The 22923-nt window shown below is 43.1% G+C and overlaps 1 protein-coding gene across 15 annotated transcripts; it reads left to right on the top strand.

Annotated features, from left to right (window-relative positions):
• Window positions 1-3: 3 nt before the first annotated feature.
• Window positions 4-22529, top strand: snrnp25 (small nuclear ribonucleoprotein 25). Of its 15 annotated transcripts, none has more exons than XM_055651170.1 (7): window positions 4-92; window positions 3372-3575; window positions 4091-4181; window positions 5284-5389; window positions 8117-8191; window positions 11916-11977; window positions 14195-14347. In XM_055651170.1, exons 2-6 carry the CDS (start codon window positions 3387-3389, stop codon window positions 11971-11973), a joined length of 519 nt encoding a protein of 172 aa, XP_055507145.1. In that variant the 5' UTR covers window positions 4-92; window positions 3372-3386; the 3' UTR covers window positions 11974-11977; window positions 14195-14347. The 15 variants fall into 15 exon arrangements, 12 of the variants coding, with proteins under 12 accessions (XP_055507145.1, XP_055507147.1, XP_055507150.1 ...); XR_008725098.1 differs by lacking the exons at window positions 4-92; window positions 14195-14347 and adding exons at window positions 13864-13966; window positions 19495-19909; XR_008725099.1 differs by lacking the exon at window positions 4-92 and adding an exon at window positions 13874-13966.
• The last annotated feature ends 394 nt before the right edge of the window (window positions 22530-22923 follow it).

Raw genomic sequence — 22923 nt, 5'->3', positions numbered from 1 at the left:
TCCCCTGGAACCCCGCACCCCGGACATCGGTTCCGCCGGGCGGAGCGGACAGGAGGTTGCACCGGGCCCGGCCGGCGGGCGCTGACGGGGGGGTGAGTGAGCGAGTGAGGCCCTGTGTCCGTGTCCTGGCGCCGGGACTGTGGGGGTGGTGGGAGAGAGAAGGGGAAGGAGCGAGTGGTGGAGGAATGAGGAGGGGGGTGAGGAGGAGCCGGGAGGGGTGAGATAGAGGGAAGGGCAAGGTTTGGGGAGAGGGGAAGGACAGGAGATGCAGGGGAAGGTATGGAGGGAAGGTCAGGGTGTGGAGGGGGTTGAGGGATGGGGCAGGGTGTGGAGGTGAGGGCAGGGGAGAAATGGGAGGAGCAGGAGGGGAGGGAATGGGTGTAGGAGATGGGGTTAAGAGCTGAGGGGGATGGTAAGGTAGAGGGGATGGGGTGAAGGAGAGGGAAGGGATAGGATGGAGTGTAGAAGAATGGCGAGGATGAGGGGTAGGAGAATAGGAGAGGAGAGAATAGTGTGTAACAGAGGTGGGAGTCGATGTGGTGTCAGAAACATAGAAAAATAGGTGCAGGAGTAGCCATTCGGCCCTTCGAGACAGCACTACCATTCAATATGATCATGGGTGATCATCTAAAATCAGTACCCATATCCCTTGATTCCTTTATCCCTAAGAGCTAAATCTAACTCTTGAAAACATCCAGTGAATTGGCCTCCACTGCCTTCTGTGTCAGAGAATTCCACAGATTCACAACTCTCTAAGTGAAAGTTTTCCTCATCTCAGTCCTAAATGGCCTACCCCTTATTCTTAAACTGTGACCCCTGGTTCTGGACTCCCCCAACATCGGGAACATTCTTCCTGCATCTAGCCTGTCCAATCCTTTTTAAGAATTTTATATGTTTCTATAAGATGCCCTCTCATCCTGCTAAATTCCAGTGAATACATGCCCAGTCGACCCATTCTTTCATCATATGTCAGTTCCACCATCCCGGGAATTAACCTGGTGGACCTAAGCTGCACTCCTTCAATAGCAATAATGTGTTTCCTCAAATTAGACCAAAATTGCACACAATACTCCAGGGCCCTGGTCTCATCAGGGCCCTGTACAACTACAGTAGGATCTCCTTGCTCCAAAACCCAAATCCTCTCGCTATGAAGGCCAACATACCATTAGCTTTCTTTACTGCCTGCTGTACCTGCATGCTAAATTTCAGTGACTGATGTACAAGCACACCCGGGTCTGGTTGCACCTCCCCTTTTCCTAATCTGACACCAAAAACCAAAGAGTAAGAAGGAACTGCAGATGCTGGTTTAAACCGAAGATAAACACAAAATGCTGGAGTAACTCAGCAGGACAGGCAGCATCTCTGGAGAGAAGGAATGGGTGACATTTCGGGTCGAGTCTGAAGGGATGTCTGTACCCGAAACGTCACCCATTCCTTCTCTCCAGAGATGCTGCCTGTCCTGTTGAGTTACTCCAGCTTTTTGTGTCTACCATTCAGATAATAATCTGCCTTCCTGTTGCCACCAAAGTGGATAACCTCACATTTATCCACATTAAACTGCCATCTGCCATGCGTCTGCCCACTCACCCAACCTATCCAAGTCATCCTGCAGCCTCATAGCACCCGCATCGCAGCTCACACTGCCACCCAGCTTTGCGTCATCCGCAAATTCGGAGATGTCACATTTAAGGGCCTGTCCCACTTAGGCAACTTTTGAGGCGAGTGCAGGAAACTCTGCTCTCGCCTCATGATCGCCACATGTTCGCTATTCTGGGAACTAGTCGCGGCCTCAGTATGGTCGGCGTAAATTTTTCAACATGTTGAAAATTTTTCTGCGACCAAAAATTGGTCGCCATGGAGAAAATCGATAATCCTGTAGTCGTAGGTGCAGTTGTAGTGGGGTCGCCATGTAGTTGTAGGTAGTCGAGGTAGTGGTAGGTAGTTTTAGTTAATCGCCTTTGCTGACTGGTCATTTTCATTGGCTCATTGGGGAAAATAAACCTAAGCACTAGTTTTCAGAACCAAGGATAACCGACCGGTAATGTTAAATGCCCGCCAAACTTCACAGCTGTGTATCTCTGGCTTCTTAAAAGTGTCTCTTCTTAAAAGTGTCTCCACTGCTTCTCCCCTCTTTTAAAGGACTTACTGTGCACTGTGCTAGCTGTCTTAACCTTCCTGTTCATCACGGTGTGTATCTGTATCACCTTGGCTTTGCTCCGTGTGGATTTCAGACAGCGCTCCTCCCGTTTGCCCTGGCCCCCGCCTTTGCGATGTGTGTGTGCGTGTGTTCCACTCTGACAGTCACCGGCAGCCTGCTGAAAAATCGGCAAAGTGGGGCAGGCCCTTTAATTCCCTCGTCTAAATCGTTAATGTATATTGTAAATAATTGGGGTCCTAACACCGAGCCTTGCGGCACCCTACTAGTCACTGCCTCCTACTCTTTGCTTCATGTCTGCCAACCAGTTCTCGATCCATGTCAATACCCTACCCCCAATACCATGTGCTTTAATTTTGCACACTAATCTCTTGTGTCAGACCTTGTCAAAGGCTTTTTGAAAGTCCAGATACACCTCATCCACTGACACTCATTTATCCATTCTACTTGTTATATCCTCAAAAAAATCCAGAAGATTAGTCGAGTATTATTTCCCCTTCATGAATCCTTGTTGACTTTGACCAATCCTGTCACTGCTTTCCAAATGCGCTGCTATAACAATCGACTCGAGCATCTTCCCCACTACCGATGTCAGACTAACTGGTCTATAATTCCCTGTTTTCTCTCTCCCTCCTTTCTTAAAAATCGGGTTACATTGGCTACCTTTATTTTTTTTGCCAGACAACGGATGAACAATTTTTGGAGTTCATCCATGCAGTCTTTAAATCTGTGCCATTGCATCTCCACCGTCAACCCTTTAAGTATAATTTGCCTGTCTATCCTAGCCAATTCCTGTCATACCTTCAAAGTCTCCTTTCTTTAAGTTCAGGAGGAGAAGGGAGGGTGGGGTGTAGGGGAGATGGGGGGAGATTGGGATGTAGGAGAAGATAGAAGGGAGGGGGGGGGGGGGGGGGGGGGTCCTTAAGTCCCATTGCAATAATCACTTGTTCCTTAACTTCAGTCTGGGTATTTGATTTAAATTAATTTAATTGGAAATTCTATCCAGTTATAAATCATTCCACAATTTATGCTGAAAATAATATGGTGATGTTTTACTACAAGGAAAAACAGTTACACCAAGTTAACAATTTTTATTTGATTAGTTCTGTATTTTTACTCTTAATATGAAAGAATGGAATTATATTGTTGGGTGATGTAACTTTAAGGCTACTTTCAAAAGTGCTGACTTTTTGGAGATCTTTGAATTGTTTTACAGATCAGCTGATTTGGGATGGCTGATGAAATTAAGAATGAATCCCCGTCCGTCAGCATTAAAGAGGAAGAAACCGCTGCAACTTGTAATGAAGAGAAAGCAGTAGAAGAGGAAGAAGAGTTATCACATGAAGACATCTTGGACCTATTTCAGGAAGGTCTGGCCATGATAGTTCAGGACCCTTTGCTGTGTGATCTGCCTATACAGGTGTGTATCATTGTAGTGAACCAAAACCTGTGGCTATCAAACTGTACAACCCCTCACCCTTCTGCCGTGGGGTAGACTGACTCCCCTCCCCAATCTTTGCTCATCCCCAATCCTTTCCACTCATCACTTTTATTTCATGTTTCATGTATTTTGTGCTTTATGACTGTTTTAATTTCCCTCCTGGGATAAATAAAGTTCTGTCGAATCGGATCATTCGTTTATGTCACAACAACTTGTTTCATCTCTTAATAATCAAGACGGCATGCATGCTGAGAGTTGAGCATTTTTTTTTAATTTGCTTGTAGAATCAGAAATAATATTGACACAGGATCATCAGTATCCTAGCTGATCACTCACCTGTTTACAATATATGTGAACCCACTGTACTTTTAAAAGAATGAACATTGAAAGGGTTCTTGGCCTTAAATCCTTTCTGTGGAACTTCCAGAATGTGATAATGTAGACATTAGATAAGGTTTACCATTATTGCTAACTTAAATTTTGTTTTTATTCAGGTTACTTTGGAAGAGATAAATTCACAGGTGGCTTTGGAGTATGGGCAGGCAATGACAGTCAAAGTAAAAAAAGGAGATAGTGAAATTATGCGTAAGTATCTTATTCTTAAATCTATAATCTGTAAACTGTTCATATAACTATCTTATGAGTGAAAATTAAATCTGGGTAAATTGGGGGAAAGTTTCTAGCTGTGAGCGAATCCCAAAGAGTTCAATTAATAGTCAGACAGTGTGGAATCAGGCCCTTCGGCCCAACTTGCCCATGCCGACCAACGTGCCCCACCTACACAAGTCCCACCTGCCCGTGCTTGGTCCATAACCCTCTAAACCTGTCCTATCCATGTACCTGTCCAATTGTCTCTTAAATGTTATAATAGTACCTGCCTCAACTCCTCATCCAGCAGCTCGTTCCATACACCCACCACCCTTTGTGTGAATGTTCCTGTTAAATCTCTCCCCCCCCCTCACTTTAAGTTGTCTTTGTCCTCTGGTTCTCGATTCACCTACTCTGGGGAAGAGATTCTGTGCATCCAACCAAACTTTTCCTCTCGACAATCATTCAGAGAGAAGCAAGGTTTGTTTCTGCTTACTTTTTTATTCCAAACTCCATTTTTATCCCCACTATAAGCGCAGAGAGATTGAAGGAATCAATTATTGTGGTACAATATATGAGACTTCAAGTTGGCTACTGGGCTCCAGTACAATAGAAAGGAAGTATGCTGAACCCTGCTAGCTATCTGTTTTATAAAAGTACCATTCTGATTAAAACGCCACACCCTACTTCATGCACAGGGCGGCACGTTGGCACAGCGGTAGAGTTGCTGCCTTACAGCACCAGACACCCTGGTTCGATCCTGACTACGGGTGCTGTCTGTACACAGTTTGTGCGTTCTCCTGTCATCGCATGGGTTTTCTCCGGTTGCTCAGCTTTCCTCCCACACTCTAAATACGTACAGGTTAATTGACTTTGGTACAAATTGTACATTGTCCCTAGTGTGTAGGGTAGTGTGAGTGTATGGGGTGATCGCTGGTCAGCGCGGACGCGGTGGGCCGAAGGGCGAGCTTCCGCGCTGTATCTCTAAACTAAACTAAACTAAAAGTGAATGCTACACACTTTTATATGGTTTGGGGCAAAATGGTATGTTCAATATTATCTCTTAGGTTGCCACATAATCTGTACTTTCTCTCTCTAGCTGTTGTTGTAATTCAAAATGCATCTGTCCTGGATTTGAAAAAAGCTATTCAGAGATACATCCAACTGAAGCAACAACGTGAGGGAGGAACAGAATTCATTAGCTGGTAAATTATGTGTTGTCATCCATTACACCACATATGTGACAGGGACAAGTTGAAATTAATGATCTGTTAATCCTTTTCTTTCAGACTATTTCAGTTTATTATTTATATGATTATTACCATGTTAAACTACTTAAAAGGAATTAATGGCAGGATTATATCTTCCAGTTTGTTTAGCAATATGTGTGGTGTATTCAGTTAAAGGCATGAAAAATTAAATTTGTAGATGACATGAAACTTTAGAACATAGAAACATAGAAAAACAGGTGCAGGAGTAGGCCATTCGGCCCTTCGAGCCTGCACCGCAATTCAATATGATCATGGCTGATCATCCAACTCAGTATCCTGTACCTGCCTTCTCTCCATACCCCCTGATCCCTTTAGCCACAAGGGCCACATCTAACTCCCTCTTAAATAAGGAATGGGTGACATTTCGGGTCGAGACCCTTCTTCAGACTGTCCTGCTAGGTTATTCCGGCATTTTGTGTCAATCTTCGGTTTAAACCAGCATTTGCAGTTCCTTTCAACACAGTAGATATCTCTTAATGAGAAAATTAAATATAATATAAGCCTTAAAGGGAAATGTTTTTTAAAGTGATAAAATAACAGGAACCAGTGGAGCACATCTATACCGGTGAGAGGACTGCTTAACAGTGCTGCCGGCAACACATATGGGAAGTCAACTTTAAAAAGGGAATTGTAAAGAATGAAAACCCGGAAGACAGACTAAACCTATCTGTGACTTAGTTAGACTCCAGCAAGCAAGGTTACTAACAGGCGCCATCTTCTGGAAAGGATGTGAAGGTGTTGGAGCTGATGCAGATTTGAAATGCTAGAAAGAAAGAATTGGTATGCAGATGTTCAAAGAAGTGGTTATTTTAGTTTAGTTTAGAGATACAGCGCGGAAATTATAACCTACTACTCCAGGGACAGGTATTTGTTTAAAGGGCCTGTCCCACTGTACAAGCTAATTCAAGAGTTCTCCCGAGTTTCCCCTGATTCGAACTCGGAGAATTATGGTAATAGCCGCTCGTAGGTACTCAGGGCTCTCATGGACATTTTTCAACATGTTGAAAAATCTTCACGAGCTCACCGCGTTTCTCACGAGTACCTGCCGTTGGCGTTACGAGCTGCTAAGAGACGTCCCAAGCTCCGACGTACCTGCTACGTATATTCTACGTGCTTACCACGAGTTTGATTTTTTTTTTTAACTCGGGAGAACTCTTGAATTACCTCGTACAGTGGGACAGGCCCTTAACTCTGCAGTCCAAATAAAAAATAGAATCATTGCAGAATCCATTTCAAAGAATCATACAGAGAGAAAGAGAACATTTGCCTACTAAGAAAGATTTATTTGCTTTATTCCCGTTCCATGTACCTTCCTCATAGCCTTGCAATTATTTTTTTCTCTTTTATGTTTATCCATTTTTGCATCAGAAGAGCTGTTTCATGCTGTTAAATTAATCGTATTAGTACAGGTAATAGTGCTGTAACGTGTATATTTCTACAATGTTAATTGAGTATAATATGACTGATGAACTGGGGAAGACAGACACAAAGTGTTGGAGTAACTCAGCGGGTCAGGCAACATCTCTGGAGAAAATGGGTAAGTGACGTTTCGGATCTGGACCCTTCCCGACCTGACTTAAAGGGTCCCAACCTGAAGTGTCACATCCATTTTCTTCAGAGATGCTGCCTGACCCACTGAGTTATTCCAGTGTTTTGTGTCTATCTTTGTTACAGACTAACATCTGCAGTTCCTTTTTATCACATGATGAACTAGGGAACATTGTTTATATTATGCGTGCTGTGTTGCTCACAGTGTGACTCAATTGGGAACAAGAAAAGTATTTGAAATTTACCGTGGAAATTGATAGGTAGAAAAAAAGCTGTCTTAGTGGGGGGAAAAAGTCCGGGCGAAAAAAATACTGTTTCCATTGACACCATTGTCTCATAAGAACACAGCTGCTAGTTTTACCACGTTTGTCATTGAAATTGGCAAGTAATCGCTTCTATTGACGTTTCATTGTCATGGAGAGATACAACAAGGAAAATACTTTTTGGCCCACCGAGGCCGTGTTGACCTTCAACCACCCATGTACACTAATCCTATATTAATCCAAATGTTTCTATTTCCCCACATTGTTATGAACTCTCTGTCACATTGTATCACTCATCCATACACTAGGGATAATTTACAGTCGCTAATTAACCTACCAACCCTCAAATCTTCGGGATGTTGGAAGAAACCGGAGCACAACCAGGGAAAACGCAGGCGGTCATAGGGAGAACGTGCAAACTCTACACAGGCAGCACCCGAGGACAGGGTTAAACCCGAGTTTCTACTGCTGTGCAGCAGTTGCTCTTTCAGCTGTGCCTCTGCTGCTTGTGCAGTGCTTGTCTAATAAACAATGATACTCAGCCTTTATTATTTCTAGATTGCAGTAACAAAAATCAACATAGCTATTAAAAAACACCTTTATTTTTAAAAATCTTATGGAAAAAGTAACTTTGTCATTGTGAATCTGAATCTATCCTCTAATTCCCTTTTCCCATAAATACAATAGTTTTTGTAATGTGATTTTCTTTAACACAAAGTTTGTGAGGAAAGCCCATATCACGCTATAGCAAAACTGCCTGTATGTAGAAGAAGAATTGAAAGCAATGAATAGTTCTAATATTGTGTTCTGAATTACATTATTTTTGATATTTTTCTCAAATGATTTACAGGAAATATATCTGGCGGACATACCATCTAACATTTAATGGCGAGAAGCTAACTGATGATAAAATGAAACTCAAAGAGTATGTATTAATATATTTAACTATATGCCATTTTGCTATTGTGCCTGATCCTCAGTGAGTAGTCTTAACATAGAACATTACAGCTCAGGAAAATGTTAATATTCGGGATCGCTGGTCGGTGCGGACTCAGTGGGTCAAAGGGCCTGTTTCCGTGCTGTATCTCTAAACTAAACTAAAGGAACAGGCCCTTCAATGCCTGTGCCTAACATGATGCCAAATTAAAACTGATCTAATTTATCTGTACATGATTTATCGCTGTCTGTTCTTTACACTTCCATGTGCGTATCTAAAAGCCTCTTAAATGCCACCATCTTGTCCTCAGCTCCTCTGTCTTGCTAATATTGAGATCAAGATTGCCATTCTCCCTCCTGTACTTTGGCTCATCGTTTTCAGTTATTGTCGAACAACAGTGATATCGACAGCAAATTTGAAGATGTTGTTGGGACTGTATCTGGCTACAGTCATGGGTACAGAGAGAGTAGAGCAGGGGACCAACTTGAAGTGTTCTTTTGTTGGTGATTATCGATGAGGAAGTGTTGTTGCCAATTTGCACGCTAGTATTGAATGAAGTTTTAACCATCAGTCTTTCCTCTCTCTTTGCCGATTACTTGTCTGTGGTGTCTGCTGAACCCGCTCTCTTTATGAACTGGAGTTTAACCTGTTGAATTCCCACAAGCTTCTCAATAATACTTTTAGTTTAGAGACACAGATCGGAAACAGGACCTTCGGCCCACCGAGTCTGCGCCGACCAGCGGTCCCCGCACATTAACACTATTCTATACACACTAGGGGAAATTTATATTTATTATATGCCATGTCATACAAACCACAAACCTGTACTAGTGGGGCACTTGTGACTGTGACCTGTGACTAGTGGCGTACCGCAAGGCTCAGTGTTGGGACCCCAGCTATTTACAATATATATTAAGGATCTGGATGAGGGAATTGAAGGCATATCTCCAAGTTTGCGGATGACACTAAGCTGGGGGGCAGTGTTAGCTGTGAGGAGGATGCTAGGGGACTGCAAGGTGACTTGGATAGGCTGGGTGAGTGGGCAATGTTTGGCAGATGCAGTATAATGTGGATAAATGTGAGGTGATCCATTTTGGTGGCAAAAACGGGAAAGCAGACTAAATGGTGGCCGATCTAATTATCTAAATGGTGGCCGATTGGGAAAGGGGGAGATGCAGCGAGACCTGGGTGTCATGGTACACCAGTCATTGAAGGTGCAGCAGGCAGTAAAGAAAGCAAATGGTATGTTAGCTTTCATTGCAAAAGGATTTGAGTATAGGAGCAGGGAGGTTCTACTGCAGTTGTACAGGGTCTTGGTGAGACCACACCTGGAGTATTGCGTACAGTTTTGGTCTCCAAATCTGAGGAAGGACATTATTGGCATAGAGGGAGTGCAGAGACGGTTCACCAGACTGATTCCTGGGATGTCAGGACTGTCTTATGAAGAAAGACTGGATAGACTTGGTTTATACTCTCTAGAATTTAGGAGATTGAGAGGGGATCTTATAGAAACTTACAAAATTCTTAAGGGGTTGGACAGGCTAGATGCAGGAAGATTGTTCCCGATGTTAGGGAAGTCCAGGACAAGGGGTCACAGCTTAAGGATAAGGGGGAAATCCTTTAAAACCGAGATGAGAAGAACTTTTTTCACACACAGAGTGGTGAATCTCTGGAACTCTCTGCCACAGAGGGTAGTTGAGGCCAGTTCATTGGCTATATTTAAGAGGGAGTTAGATGTGGCCCTTGTGGCTAAGGGGATCAGGGGGTATGGAGAGAAGGCAGGTACGGGATACTGAGTTGGATGATCAGCCATGATCATATTGAATGGCGGTGCAGGCTCGAAGGGCCGAATGGCCTACTCCTGCACCTAATTTCTATGTTTCTATGTTTCATGTACATCTTTGGAGTGTGGGAGGAAACCGAAGATCGTGGAGAAAAATTCTGTACAGAAAGCACCCGTAGTTGGGATCTAACCCGCTTCTCTAGCGCTGGAAGCGCTGTAAGGCAGCAACTCTACTGCTGCGCTAACGTGCCGCCCTTGAGTAAAGTCCCCACCAAGCCCCCCCCCCCCCCTTATCTGTTTGGACGTTGAAAGTTATGGGGTTATGTAGAAATGAGTAGTGTATTCAGTGGCAGGTTTATCTCTCAGGACCACTTAATGAGCCAAGTTAACTAGAAAATCATTAACGCCGCTTGTATTCTGAATGCCGACTAACCTGCATCAAAGAATCGACTCTTCAAATCAAAGATCCTATTGATGGAAACCGGTTATGGAAACATTCTCGTAAAAATAAAAGTTATTTGGGAAAAATCTTCTCCTCATTTTCAGAATTATAATTTATTAACACAAACTGTTCCCCCGCAACGCTGTTTACACTGCGAGTCGGGTCGGGTCGGGTTACTGAAATGGATGAAAGAAAGGCCCATGTTCCGCTCCATTGCGTACTACACGTCAGCCCATTGCATTTAGAAGGAGTGGTCTATCTTGCTTGCTATAGGATCTTTGCTTCAAATAACCAGCCCTTGAAACGAATTAAACTCTTAAGAGGATAGATTTACTGCTTTCCTTCCCCTAATTAGTAACATAAGATTCTCTCCAACATAGCTCAAAAGCAAATGTTGTTCAGATTTAGTGGATGATTAACCAGGCCAAAAGGAAATGCTAGTCACTTTACAGCAAAAACTAAAATAATCCCACAAATAAATGTTCTCTTTATGTCGTATTACATTTTCTTTTCTCAAAAATGGAAAAACAATAGACAATAGGCAATAGACAATAGGTGCAGGAGTAGGCCATTCGACCCTTCAAGCCAGCACCGCCATTCAATGTGATCATGGCTGAGCATCCCCAATCAGTACTCTGTTCCTGCCTTCTCCCCATGTCCCCTGACTCCACTATCTTTAAGAGCCCTATCTAGCTCTCCCTTGATAGTATCCAGAGAACCGGCCTCCGAGGCAGAGAATTTCACAGACTCACAACTCTCTGTGAAAAAGAGAGGTTCAAAAGAAGGTAAAGAGAATTTCGCAACTTCAATGGAGGCACAAGGAACTGCAGGTGCAGGATTCTTGAGTAAAACACCAAGTGTCAGAGTAACGCAGCAGGTCAGGCAGCATCTGTGAAGGGAATGGATTATTCTTAAGACTTGGGCGACGATTCAGGTGTGGGCCATTCTTCAGCCTGAAGAAGGGTGCCAACTCAAAACATTACATGTCCAACCCTCTGAGTTCACTCTAGCACTTTGTGTCGTACTTATAAGCCTCAATGTTAGTCGGCTGAATTTAGCCAAAGATTGAAATTATCTGAATTGTGTGACTGAATATGTAGGCTTAAATATTATCCATTAACCTTAATGAAATGAATGAAAACCATTTCATGATTCAGAAGAAAAGCCAATTGTTTATTGAAGGTCATGGCTGAAGGTCAACGTTATACAGTCATAGAGTGATACAGCATGGAAACAGGCCCTTCTGCCCAACTTGCCCACATTGGCCAACATGTCCCAGCTACATTGAGTCCCACCTGCCTTCAATGTTACTATTTTTAAAATTTTACTACACGGAAGCCAAGGATGATAATGTCAATGATCGTTAAAAAGGAACAATATACTGCATGGTGCATCTGCCTGGTTTACAACTTGGTCTCTTATTCATGCATGGAACGGTAAAATGTATTTAGCAAAAAGTCCTAAAATGTACATTTTGTCATTGACAGTTATGCAATAAGGAATCGAGATGAAGTCACATTCATAAAGAAGCTCCGTAAAAAATAAAAAGGTTGGTATTTCTGTCCCTGGATGGGTAGATTTTATTTTATATTTAATAGGAGAAAACATGTAAGGTACATTATTATCTCTGTGACATCTCACTCGTGCAGCTATAAAAATCCACATCTTGGCCAGAACCTTTTTGCCAGCGTTAGCATGTCTCAAAGGAGCCCGCAGAGGTTAGAGCCAGTGAGAGGCACTCGGCTAATAGCCACAGTTAGAAAGTGCCCATTTTGTTTGACTGATGAAAATTACGTATTTTGTGCTGGCTTGATACACGTCATTCTTTGAATTACAGGGCAATCATTTAACCCAGATGTATCATAAACATTCAAGAACTGAAGATATACACAAAGTGCTGGAGTAACTCGACGGGTCAGGCAGCATCTCCAGCCTCAGTCGGAAGAAGGTTCTCGACCCAAGACGTCACCCATTCCTCCTCTCCAGAGATGATGCATGTGCCGCCAAGTTACTCCAGCATTTTGTGCCTATCTTCGGTGTAAACAAGCATCTGCAGTTCCTTCCTACACATACTGCCTGACCAGTTGAGTTACTCCAGCACTTTGTGTCTATATTTGGTATAAACCAGCATCAGCAGTTTGTTTCTACTGGGAATAAGAACTGTTTTTTACAAATGACATCAAAACGGCAACACTTTTAGGAGCCACAATGCGGTTAAACCTTATTTCAAGACAGAATAACATGACAGATTAATATCTAGTATTTTTTTAATCAGGGTTGCATATCTCTATCATGGGAAACATTTACAATGCAAACTAGTGCCTAAAATCATTCAGCAAAACACAGTTTATTCCAACTATATAAAACCAGACACTGATTTTAAAACACAAACATCCTGAATTCTTCTTTGATGCAACCCACACATTTCCAGTAATTTGTTGCCTTCTCATCCTCTAGCCAAGACTTGGGGTTTCAACAGCAAATGACACAACCAAAGAATCTTATCCGAACCGATCCAAAACATTGACAATTCCTTTCCACCGCATAAATGCTGCTTGACCTGCTGAGTTCCTCCAGCAGATTGTTGCTTCAGATTCCGGCATCTGCAGTCTCTTGTGTTGTCACATATGTTCGCTCCAACAGAGAAATTCCCATAGTTTCACCCGCATTTTGCTGCTTCCAATTTGTTTCTCTCTTTGTCGGGCCTGGTGAAGAGTCCTATTGTGTAAACCATTAACAGTTCTGCTTTCCACAGATGCTGCCGATCCTCTAGCAAAGCGCAAAGTGCTGGAGGAACTCAGCGGGTCAGGCAGCATCAGCGGAGGGAACAGACAGGCGACGTTTTGGGTCGGTGCCCTTCTTCAGGGTGGCACAGCGGTGGAGCTGCAGCCTGGCAGTGCCAGAGATCCGGGTTCGATCCTGACTACGGGTGCTGCTTGTGTGGAATTTGTACGTTCTTCCTGTGGCTGCGTGGGTTTTCTCCAGGTGTAGATTAATTGGCTTCTGTAAATTGTAAATTATCCCTCGTGTGTAGGGCAGATTACTAGTTTATGAGTTAGACAAAATGCTGGAGAAACTCAACGGGTGAGGCAGCATCTAAGGAGAGAAGTGGAGCTCAGTCTTCCTGGGATTCCCCAGCATAAGACTTGGAAACTGCTCCCTGATTCAATACTAGATTGGATAGGATCAGACATCGAGTCATACAGCATGGAAATAGGCCCTTCGGCCCAACCTGCCCAGACTGACCCCCCAATTATTTGTGGAATTCTCACCTATCGATGTGGAGGCAATAACTGGGCAATATTTTAATTGTTTTACTCCAATATAACGTTTATTTTTTCCCCAAAGTAAAAATGTTCCATAATTCGTAATTTTTCACCTCTATTTTAAGGGTATTTAATTCATCGGATGTCAAAGAAATAAACATACTCTCAGTCTCTTACAGGCTTGAATACAAACCTCACTTTAAGCCAAAGATAGACACAAAGTGTTGGAGTAACTCGGAGGGTCAGGCAGCATCTCTGAAGAAAAAGGACAGGTGAAGTTTCGGGCCGGGATCCTTCTTCAGTAAACTAGATGGGCCGAATGGCCTAATTCTGCTACTATCACTTATGAAATTAATGCGGCTGCCAATTGCACCCCATTGATTCCTATGTAAAATGTTATGATCCTCAATGAGGAATATTTTTTAAATTGGATATTTTTAGAGGGGTGCGAAGACGGGAGCTATTTTAACACGTCTTTTCCATTCTGTCTTTCATTTCAGGTCTAGAAGACTGTAAACATGTTCAGGAGGAATTTGTATTTGACTCTGACACCCCAGAACCTTGCCACTGCTGACAAAACTATTTATCAAATTCTGATAAAAGAAGAATAGAGTTCTGGGTTTGTTAGAATATATTAAATGTCAAGGAAAGAACCAATTTTAGAGTTGTCCCGTTTGTACAGAGTCTTGGTAGAGCTGTTTCTCAACAAATAAAGTGTCAATTATTGTGTTTTTTTTAAAGATTAGATGTCATCTTTATATTTTCTAATTTACAGATAACTGGCCTGCACGGTTTTGTTAAGTGGCTATAAATCTCACTTTGTCTTTGTCTTGGGGCCAGAAGTGGATTAGCTTATCCCAGGATTTTAAAACGAAATTTTCCTTTCAATAATTAGGTGGCATTTCCTATAAGTGAACCACCTTCCACCTGAACAGAGACATGTTCTTCAGAAAATCTCTTTTGCAGTATCTAACCCGGCCTGGAGCTAATAATTAACTCGTATGTGGCCACAGTTTCCATGGGAAACCTTGTTATTGTTCAAATGTAAAATACACCGGTCACGGTGGCGCAGCGGTAGAGTTGCTGCCTTACAGCGAATGCAGCGCCAGAGACCCGGGTTCGGTCCCGACTACGGGTGCTGTCTGTACCGAGTTTGTACATTCGCCCCGTGATCTGCGTGGGTTTTCTCCGAGATCTTCGGCTTCTTCCCACACTCCAAAGACGTACAGGATTGTAGGTTAATTGGCTTGAAAGACTGGATAGACTTGGTTTGTACTCGCTAGAATTTAGAAGATTGAGGGGGGATCTTATAGAAACTTACAAAATTCTTAAGGGGTTGGACAGGCTAGATGCAGGAAGATTGTTCCCGATGTTGGGGAAGTCCAGACAAGGGGTCACTGTTTAAGGATAAGGAGGAAATCTTTTAGGACTGAGATGATGAAAACCTTTTTCACACAGAGAGTGGTGAATCTCTGGAATTCTCTGCCGCAGAAGGTAGTTGAGGCCAGTTCATTGGGCTATATTTAAGAGGGAGTTAGATGTGGCCCTTGTGGCTAAAGGGATCGGGGGGTATGGAGAGAAGGCAGGAATGGGATACTGAGTTGGATGATCAGCCATGATCATATTGAATGGCGGTGCAGGCTCGAAGGGCCGAATGGCCTACTCCTGCACCTATTTTCTATGTCTATGTTTCTATGAAAGTGTAAAAATTGTCCCTAGTGCGTGTTGGATGGAGTTAATGTGCGGGGCGGACCCGGTGGGCCGAAGGGCTTGTTTCCGCGATGTATCTCTAAACTAAACAAATCGTGTGTCTATCATCACTCTAAACCAGCATCTATTGTTCCTTCTTAAACATCAGCAGGTGAGATTGGTTTTATGCAGACAATTTATTTATATATATATATATAAAATGGGCTAAAGAAATTACAACTATTTTGATTGGGAGAGGATGTTGTAAATCTTGTATTGTCTGAACACAATACTTGCTGAGTAAATTGACTTTGCTTCCTCCACATTGGAATGTTTGCTACGAGTCATGCACCTCATTGTAAATAGTCCATTTAATATATGTCAGCACACCAGCTTTAGTCTCGGGGTTTCACCTCCGCTTCCCATTTTTTTAATTTCGAATTCTCTATTTCCCAAGACCCCTTTGTGCAACACCAGGAGCGGCATGTATACTCATCTCTAATTTAAATAGCAAATATTTAAATAGCCACACCTCAGCCGTCAGAAGCAATTCTGAACTTTGTTCAGCCATTGATGGAAAGTTATGAAACACAGAGGTGACTAAAAATAATAGTTTAATGCTTTTTGGAAATCTTTTCCATTCCCCTGACTCATCCTTTGATGCTAAACCCACTGAGTAAATAGAGTCATACAGCGTGACTCTTCAGCCCAACTTGCCCCCAATGACCAACATGTCCCAATTACACTAGTTCCACCTGCCTGTGTCTGGCCCATACCACTCTTAATCTGTTCTGTTCATGCACGTTGCGATAGTCCCTGCCTCAGCTACCTCTTCCGGCAGCTCGTTCCATACACAATCCACCCTTTGGGTGGAGAGGCTGCCCAAATGCTACAGCTAAAAACACGCTGCACCTTTTGTCTTTTAATCTCTGGCATTTGTTCAGCCATCAGCCGATGAAAACCTCCCTTGCCTGTATCCACCTGTCACTCACCAGACCATCCTGCCTCCAACTCTCTTCCGGCTTTCTGTATGTTTTTAGCGTTCTTTAGCTTGTTTTATGTGGGGCGTGGTGGGGAGGAGTTGGGGGAAATTTATTCTAATCTCTTACCTCGACGGAGATGTGATTTTTTTTTCCCCCCCCCGTGTCGTATGACTGTCCGCACTGCGGTCTAACTGCTTTGCTGGAGACTGACTTCGGGAGCTCCAACTGTGGGAGCCTGCGAATTTACCATCGTGGAGCTCGCAATATCTTTGCCACAGATCGACCTCTGAGCTCCAACCGTGGGGTTTTAACAATGTGAGCTCGCAGTCTCTGGTTAGGGACCGACTTTGGGAGCTCCAAGCCACGGGACCTTCGACTGTCCCCAAGTGGGAGCGTTCTGGGTCTTGCTTTTTTTCAGTATGGCTGTGTGGTAATTCGCATATCACTGCACCTTAATTGGTACACACGGCAATAAAAGACCTTTGATCCAATACGTCATGTATCCATGTTCTCCCAGAATGCTGCCTGACCTGCTGAGTTACATGTCTCTTTGTGAACCAATATCTGCAGTTCCTTGTGTTTGCTGGAGGAACTCAGTGGATCTCCACATCTGTGGAGCCAGTGGCATGGTTGATGTTCCAGGTTGGTTTTGACTCAAAATTCTCCCTTTGCTTCCACAGATGTGGCCTGACCAGCTGAGTTCCTCCAGCACTTTGTTCTTTATTTGCTCCAGATTATTCCTACGTGAGATGAACAAATATGGTCAGCAGGCTAATTAGCCACTGGCAAGACACCATACCAATCTGGGTCTTAGCACAACCTCATATTTTCTCATGTTTTGTAAATACAGGAGGCCATTTAAGGCAACAGTAGCTTGCAGTAACAAAAATCAACTTCTAGCTATTAAAAAAACTTATTTTTTTAAATCCTATGGAAAAAATAACTTATTATTGCGAATATGAATCTCTATCCTCTAATCCCCTGTTCCTATTGACACAATAGTTTTTCTAATGTGATTTTCTCTAACACGACGTTTTTGAGGAAAGCCCCTATCACAATATAACAAAACTGCCTGCATGCAGGAGAAGAAGCGATAGCAAGGGCGTCACCATGGCGCAGTGATAGAGTCGCTGCCTTACAGTGCCGGAGCCCCGGGTTCGATCCCGACCACGGGTGCTGTGTGTGTGGAGTTTGTATCTTCTCCTCGTGACTCGTAGAGATCTTCGGTTTCCTCCCACACTCCAAAGACGTACAGGTTTGTAGGTTAATCGGCTTGGTACAATTGTAAATTGTCTCTAGTGTGTGTATGATATGAGTAATTGTGAGGGGACCACTGGTAGATAGGTGCGGACTCGCTGGGCCGAAGGGCCTGTTTCCGCGCTGTATCTCTAAACTGAGGGAAACCTACACAGCCACAGGGAGAATGTGCAAACTCCACACTGACCGCTCTGTAGATCAGGGTAGAACCTGCATCACTGGACATCACCCTGCAGCCCACCGAGTCCACACTAACAAGCGATCCTCGCACTCACCATCCTACACGCACTAGGGACAATTTACAATTTTACTAAGCCGAACAATCTACGAACCTGTACGTCTTTGAAGTGTGGGAGGAAACCGGAGCACCCGGGGAAAACCAGGCCCAGGTCACGGGGTGAACGTATAAACTTCATACAGACAGCACCCGCAGTGAAGATCGAACATGGGTCCCTGGCGCTGTCGTTCTCAAGAGTTAATCGTGGTTAATTGTCATATGCACCCAAAACAGAATAATTAAATTCTAACTCGCAACTGTGGCACAGTGGTAGAGCTGCTGCCTCACAGTGCCATAGACCCAGTTTCGATCCTGATCTCGAGTACTATCTGAGTGGAGTTTGCACGTTCTCCCTGTGACCGTGTGGGTTTTCTCAAGGTACTCCGGTTTCCTCCCACATTCCAAAGACATGCGGGATTGTAGGTTAATTGACTTCTGTAAATCGCCCTGGCATGTGGAGGGGCAACGAGTGTGAATGGGTGATTTGTGGCCGGCGTGCACTCAATGGGCCGAAGGGCCTGTTTCCATGCTGTATCTCTAAACTAAACTGAAGCATAAAAGGTCTGTAGACACTGTACTCATAGACAAGACAGTAAACAAAAGGCAGTTCAATACATTAAAACAAAATCAATATTAGTGTAAAACAAACCCCCAAAGTCACTAGCGCAACCAAATCAGATTGTAGTTTAGTTCAAAGGGGCTGTTGCTGTTCAAGAGTATAATAGCTGTTGGGAAAGAGGTGTTCCTGAACTTGGAGGTCGCAGTATAGTCTAGCTGCCTTTTGCCTTTCCAACCAGGGTCACTCAGGATCCATCCATTAAAGGGAGAATATTTGGCACGGGTTGAGAATCGAAACCAAAAAAATATCCTAAAACAAGAATGAAAAAAAAGCTGGAAATACTTAAATGTGTAGGAAGGAACTACAGGTGTTGGTGAACACCGAAGATGAACACAAAATGCTGGAGTAACTTAGCCGGACAAGCAGCATCTCCTGATAGAAGGAATGGCTGCCGGAGGAGTTAGTTGAGGCAGGGACGATCGCAACGTTTCAGAAACATTTAGACGGGTGCATGGATCGGATAGGATGGGTTTAGAGGGATTTGGGCTATAAACGCTGGGGCTGGTATAGATGGGACATGTTAGTCGGTGGGGGCAAGTTGTACAGAGGGGCCTGTTTCTCTATGACTGTACGCATTATGACTAATAGGTGACATTTTCAGTCGGAACCTTTCTTAGTACTCTTAAATGTTTAAACGATATTCTGAAGAAGAATTTCTGATGTACAGTAAAGCTCTGTTTCTCTTCCATTCGGCCCTTCGAGCCTGCACCATTTTCCATTCAATATGATTTCATGCTGATCATTGATTTCAACTCAGTATCCCGTACCTGCCTTCTCTCCATACCCTCTTTACCCCTTGGCCACAAGGGCCACATCAAATCCCCTCTTAAAATATAGCCAAAATGAACTGGCCTCAGATACCCTTTGTGACAGAGAGTTCCAGAGATTCACCACTCTTAGTACTCTTAAATGTTTAAACGATATTCTGAAGAAGAATTTCTGATGTTCAGTAAAGATCTGTTTCTCTTCACACAGGTGCTGCCTGATCTGCTGAGTATTTTTGCAGCATTTTCCGTATTTATTTTAGATTTCCAGCATCGGGAGTTTATTGATTTCCAAAGACGTCCTCATTTCAGCTCGGCAAGGATGTGCCCTCAGCCCCCTTCTTTACCCCTTATAAACCCATGACTGTTCAGCCAAATGCAAATCCAATTCAATTTACAAATTTGCAGACAAAATCAGATTGTGGGCCAGATATCAAATAATGACAAGGCAGAATACAGGAAAGAGATTAAGAACTTAATCTTGCACTATCCCCTTTATCGTGTATCTGTACGCTGTGGATGGCTTGATTGTAATCGTGTGTTGGCTTTCCACTGACCGGGTGGCACGCAACAAAAAGCTTTCCAATGTAACTTGATACACGTGACAATAAACTAAACTAAGCTGACTATTCACGCTGTGCTGAAGTATTGGTACAAGTTTACTGTCTCAAAGTTTTTATTCTACTAAGTACAATGAAATGATAATAATCATACAGATGGAAAGGATACGCTTCTACAACTCCAAGGTACCAAACAACTTTTTAAATGTTTGGGGACCATTTATCAACCATCTCAAAGTCCAATAATTTCATAATTTCATATTATCTGCAGTGATGTAGTCCTGTGAACTTTACTTCTGCTTTTGCAATGCATGACTGTGTAGGACCATGTGGATTGTACCAATACTGTTATGTCTGCCGGCTTTGTTTTATTATTATTGTTTTTAAATTATAATTATTTTTTTTTCCTTCCTTTTTTTTTCCTGTTGTCTTTTTCAGTTTTTTTTTTGTTTGTTTCGTTTGTTCTGTTTTGTAAAAAAATTGTATAAAATAATAAAAAATATTAAAACTACTAAGTACATTTTGAGAATGTAAATACAAACCTCAAGTTAATGGAAGTCAATAATACATGACTTGTGAGTTATTAATGTGTTGCTCCTGTTTTATTAATTGCTATGTGCACTAATAAGAAAGTTTAAATTGAGGCGAATGGAATTATTTCCAGTAAGATGATCAATTAGCTTAATCAATAACTATGATGGCACTTAAACTAAAAGGTATGCTATTTGAAACCGGAGAGCTATATACAGTATCTCATCCAGAAAATTCCTGTATTTTAAATTAACATATTTGCGTGATACTAATTGAGGAATTATATATCATAACTTCATTCTTTTTGTGCCATTGTTTACTTCCCCAAACTGAGCTTTGACCATGAACTTGATCTTTGTCCGTGGGATCAGTTTATGTTTAGTTTAAGTTTAGCTGGAGATACAGTGTGGGAACAGGCCCTTCGGCCCAGCGATCGTCCTGTCGACCAGCGATCGCCATACGCTAGTTCTAGCCTACATGCTAGGGACAATTTACAGAAGCCAATCAACCTCCTAGCCTGCACATCTTTGGAATGCGGAAGGAAGTCAGAACACCCGGAGAAAACACATGTGGTTCACCACAGGGAGAACATACAAACTCGACAGCACCTGTTATATAGTGATACTTGTACTGAACCATATACAAAAATGAATTTCGCTGCACCTTGGTACATGTGACAAATAAAGTGCCATTGAACTATTAAATTAAACCGTTGATCTGGCAAGTTAAAAACTCTAGTAGGCCTGAATTGGTTGGAGTTGGCGATACCAGCAACCAGACATCTCCTCACTTGGGCGGCCGGTGGTGCAGCGGTAGAGTTGCTGCCTTACAGTGCTTGCAGTGCCGGAGACCCGGGTTCAAGACCGACTACAGCTGCTGTCTGTACGGAGTGTGCATATTCTCCCCATGACCACGTGGGTTTTCTCCAAGATTTTCGGTTTCCTCCCACGCTCCAAAGATGTGCAGGTATGTAGGTTAATTGGCTCACTGTATGTGTAAATTGTCCCTAGTGTGTGTAGAAGAGTTATGTGCGGGGACTGCTGGTCGGTGCGGACTCGGTGGGCCGAAGGGCCTGTTTTCGCGCTGTATCTCTAACCTAAACTAAACTCGGGAACCCCTGTTAAGCACACACTGTGCTATTACTTGGCTCCATCCCAATGACACATATCCAAGATGTACTGCATTCACGTCACCACCTAGTTAACTTAAAGGCAGAGGACAAAGAGATAGGGGAAGCACATCCTATCAGTTCCTCAGTAAAAAAAACTTCCTAATCTCATAAAAGTTTGTGTTGTCCACTCTCATTTCATTATTCACTAGGGAACAATGAACATTTTTCATAGCCAGATAAACTGGTTCCTCAATTGGTATAAAACGTGACTGCTGTTGGTATGAAATGAAATAGTTTTGCTCATTGAAATCTCAAGGCCCTTGGTAACATTTCTTTGGAGTGAAAGGTATGGAGTTCTTTTGTCTTTGTGATGGCATTTACAATCCTAAATAAGCTGTGTTGCAATAAGGTCACTTCAATCTCAAAGTCACACGATGTTATTTCAGATGTGAGTTTCTTGCACGTTGAAAAGAAACAACAAGTTGCAATTGGTGATATTATCACGTTTGTTTTTTGGTCTAGAGATACAGCGTGGAATCAGGCCCTTCAGCCCACCAAGTCCGCGCTGACCAACGATCACCTGTCCACATGAGTTCTATGTTTTCCCAGATTTGCATCCTACCCTCTGGCGGCAATTTACATCATTAAAACAATCTGGTTAATCTACAAACCTGTACGTCTTTGAAATGTGGGAGGAAACCGGAGCCCCCGGAGAAAGCCCACGTTGTCACAGGGAGAAGGTACAGACTCCGGTCAGACAGCACCAGCAGTCAGGATCGGACCCGGTTCTCTGGCGCTGTAAGGCAACAACTCTACTGATGTGCCGCCCTTTGGAGATATTTCAATTCAATACCATGTTGACTTTTCAGGCAATGCTGTTGGACTGATTTTTCAAAGGTCACAATGGTTTTAATTCGGGAAGATTAACGCCCAATTTTTGTGAAAGCTTTTGAAAACAAGAAGCACAAGATCAACATGTAACGGATGGGTGGGTATCGTTGCTGTTATGGTGGAAGGGAGCCAGTGTTGAGAAGCAGTAAACTATGGAACAGCATGGGAAGGATTGTGGTTCCTTCGACCAGATGGCTCACTAAATGACACGAGAGATATGTAGGTTGTCCTGTGCCTATACAGAACCAGGAAGCCGTTAGTAGGTCTGAGTCTGGGTAGTTTCACTGCTGGCTGACTCACTGGGGGATCAATGAGGAACAATGAGGAAGTTGACTGAAATTTATTGCCTTCCCTCACTCAAGTGGGAAATGTTGATTCCACTGTGTGGGGGATTTTCATCCTGTGTCCTTGATTCTATTGTGTTTTGTGCTCTTTCTTATTCATATGGCCGTACAGTAACTCAAATCTCACTGTACCAATTGATTCATGTGACAATAAATGTAACTTGACTTGAACTTGGACGGGTTCTTTTAACTCGCTATTTACC

Source organism: Leucoraja erinacea, chromosome 20, assembly GCF_028641065.1.
Source record: "Leucoraja erinacea ecotype New England chromosome 20, Leri_hhj_1, whole genome shotgun sequence".
NCBI lineage: Eukaryota > Metazoa > Chordata > Chondrichthyes > Rajiformes > Rajidae > Leucoraja > Leucoraja erinaceus.
The sequence above is the reverse complement of the archived record's forward strand: the minus strand, read 5'-3'. Positions and strand labels throughout refer to the sequence as shown.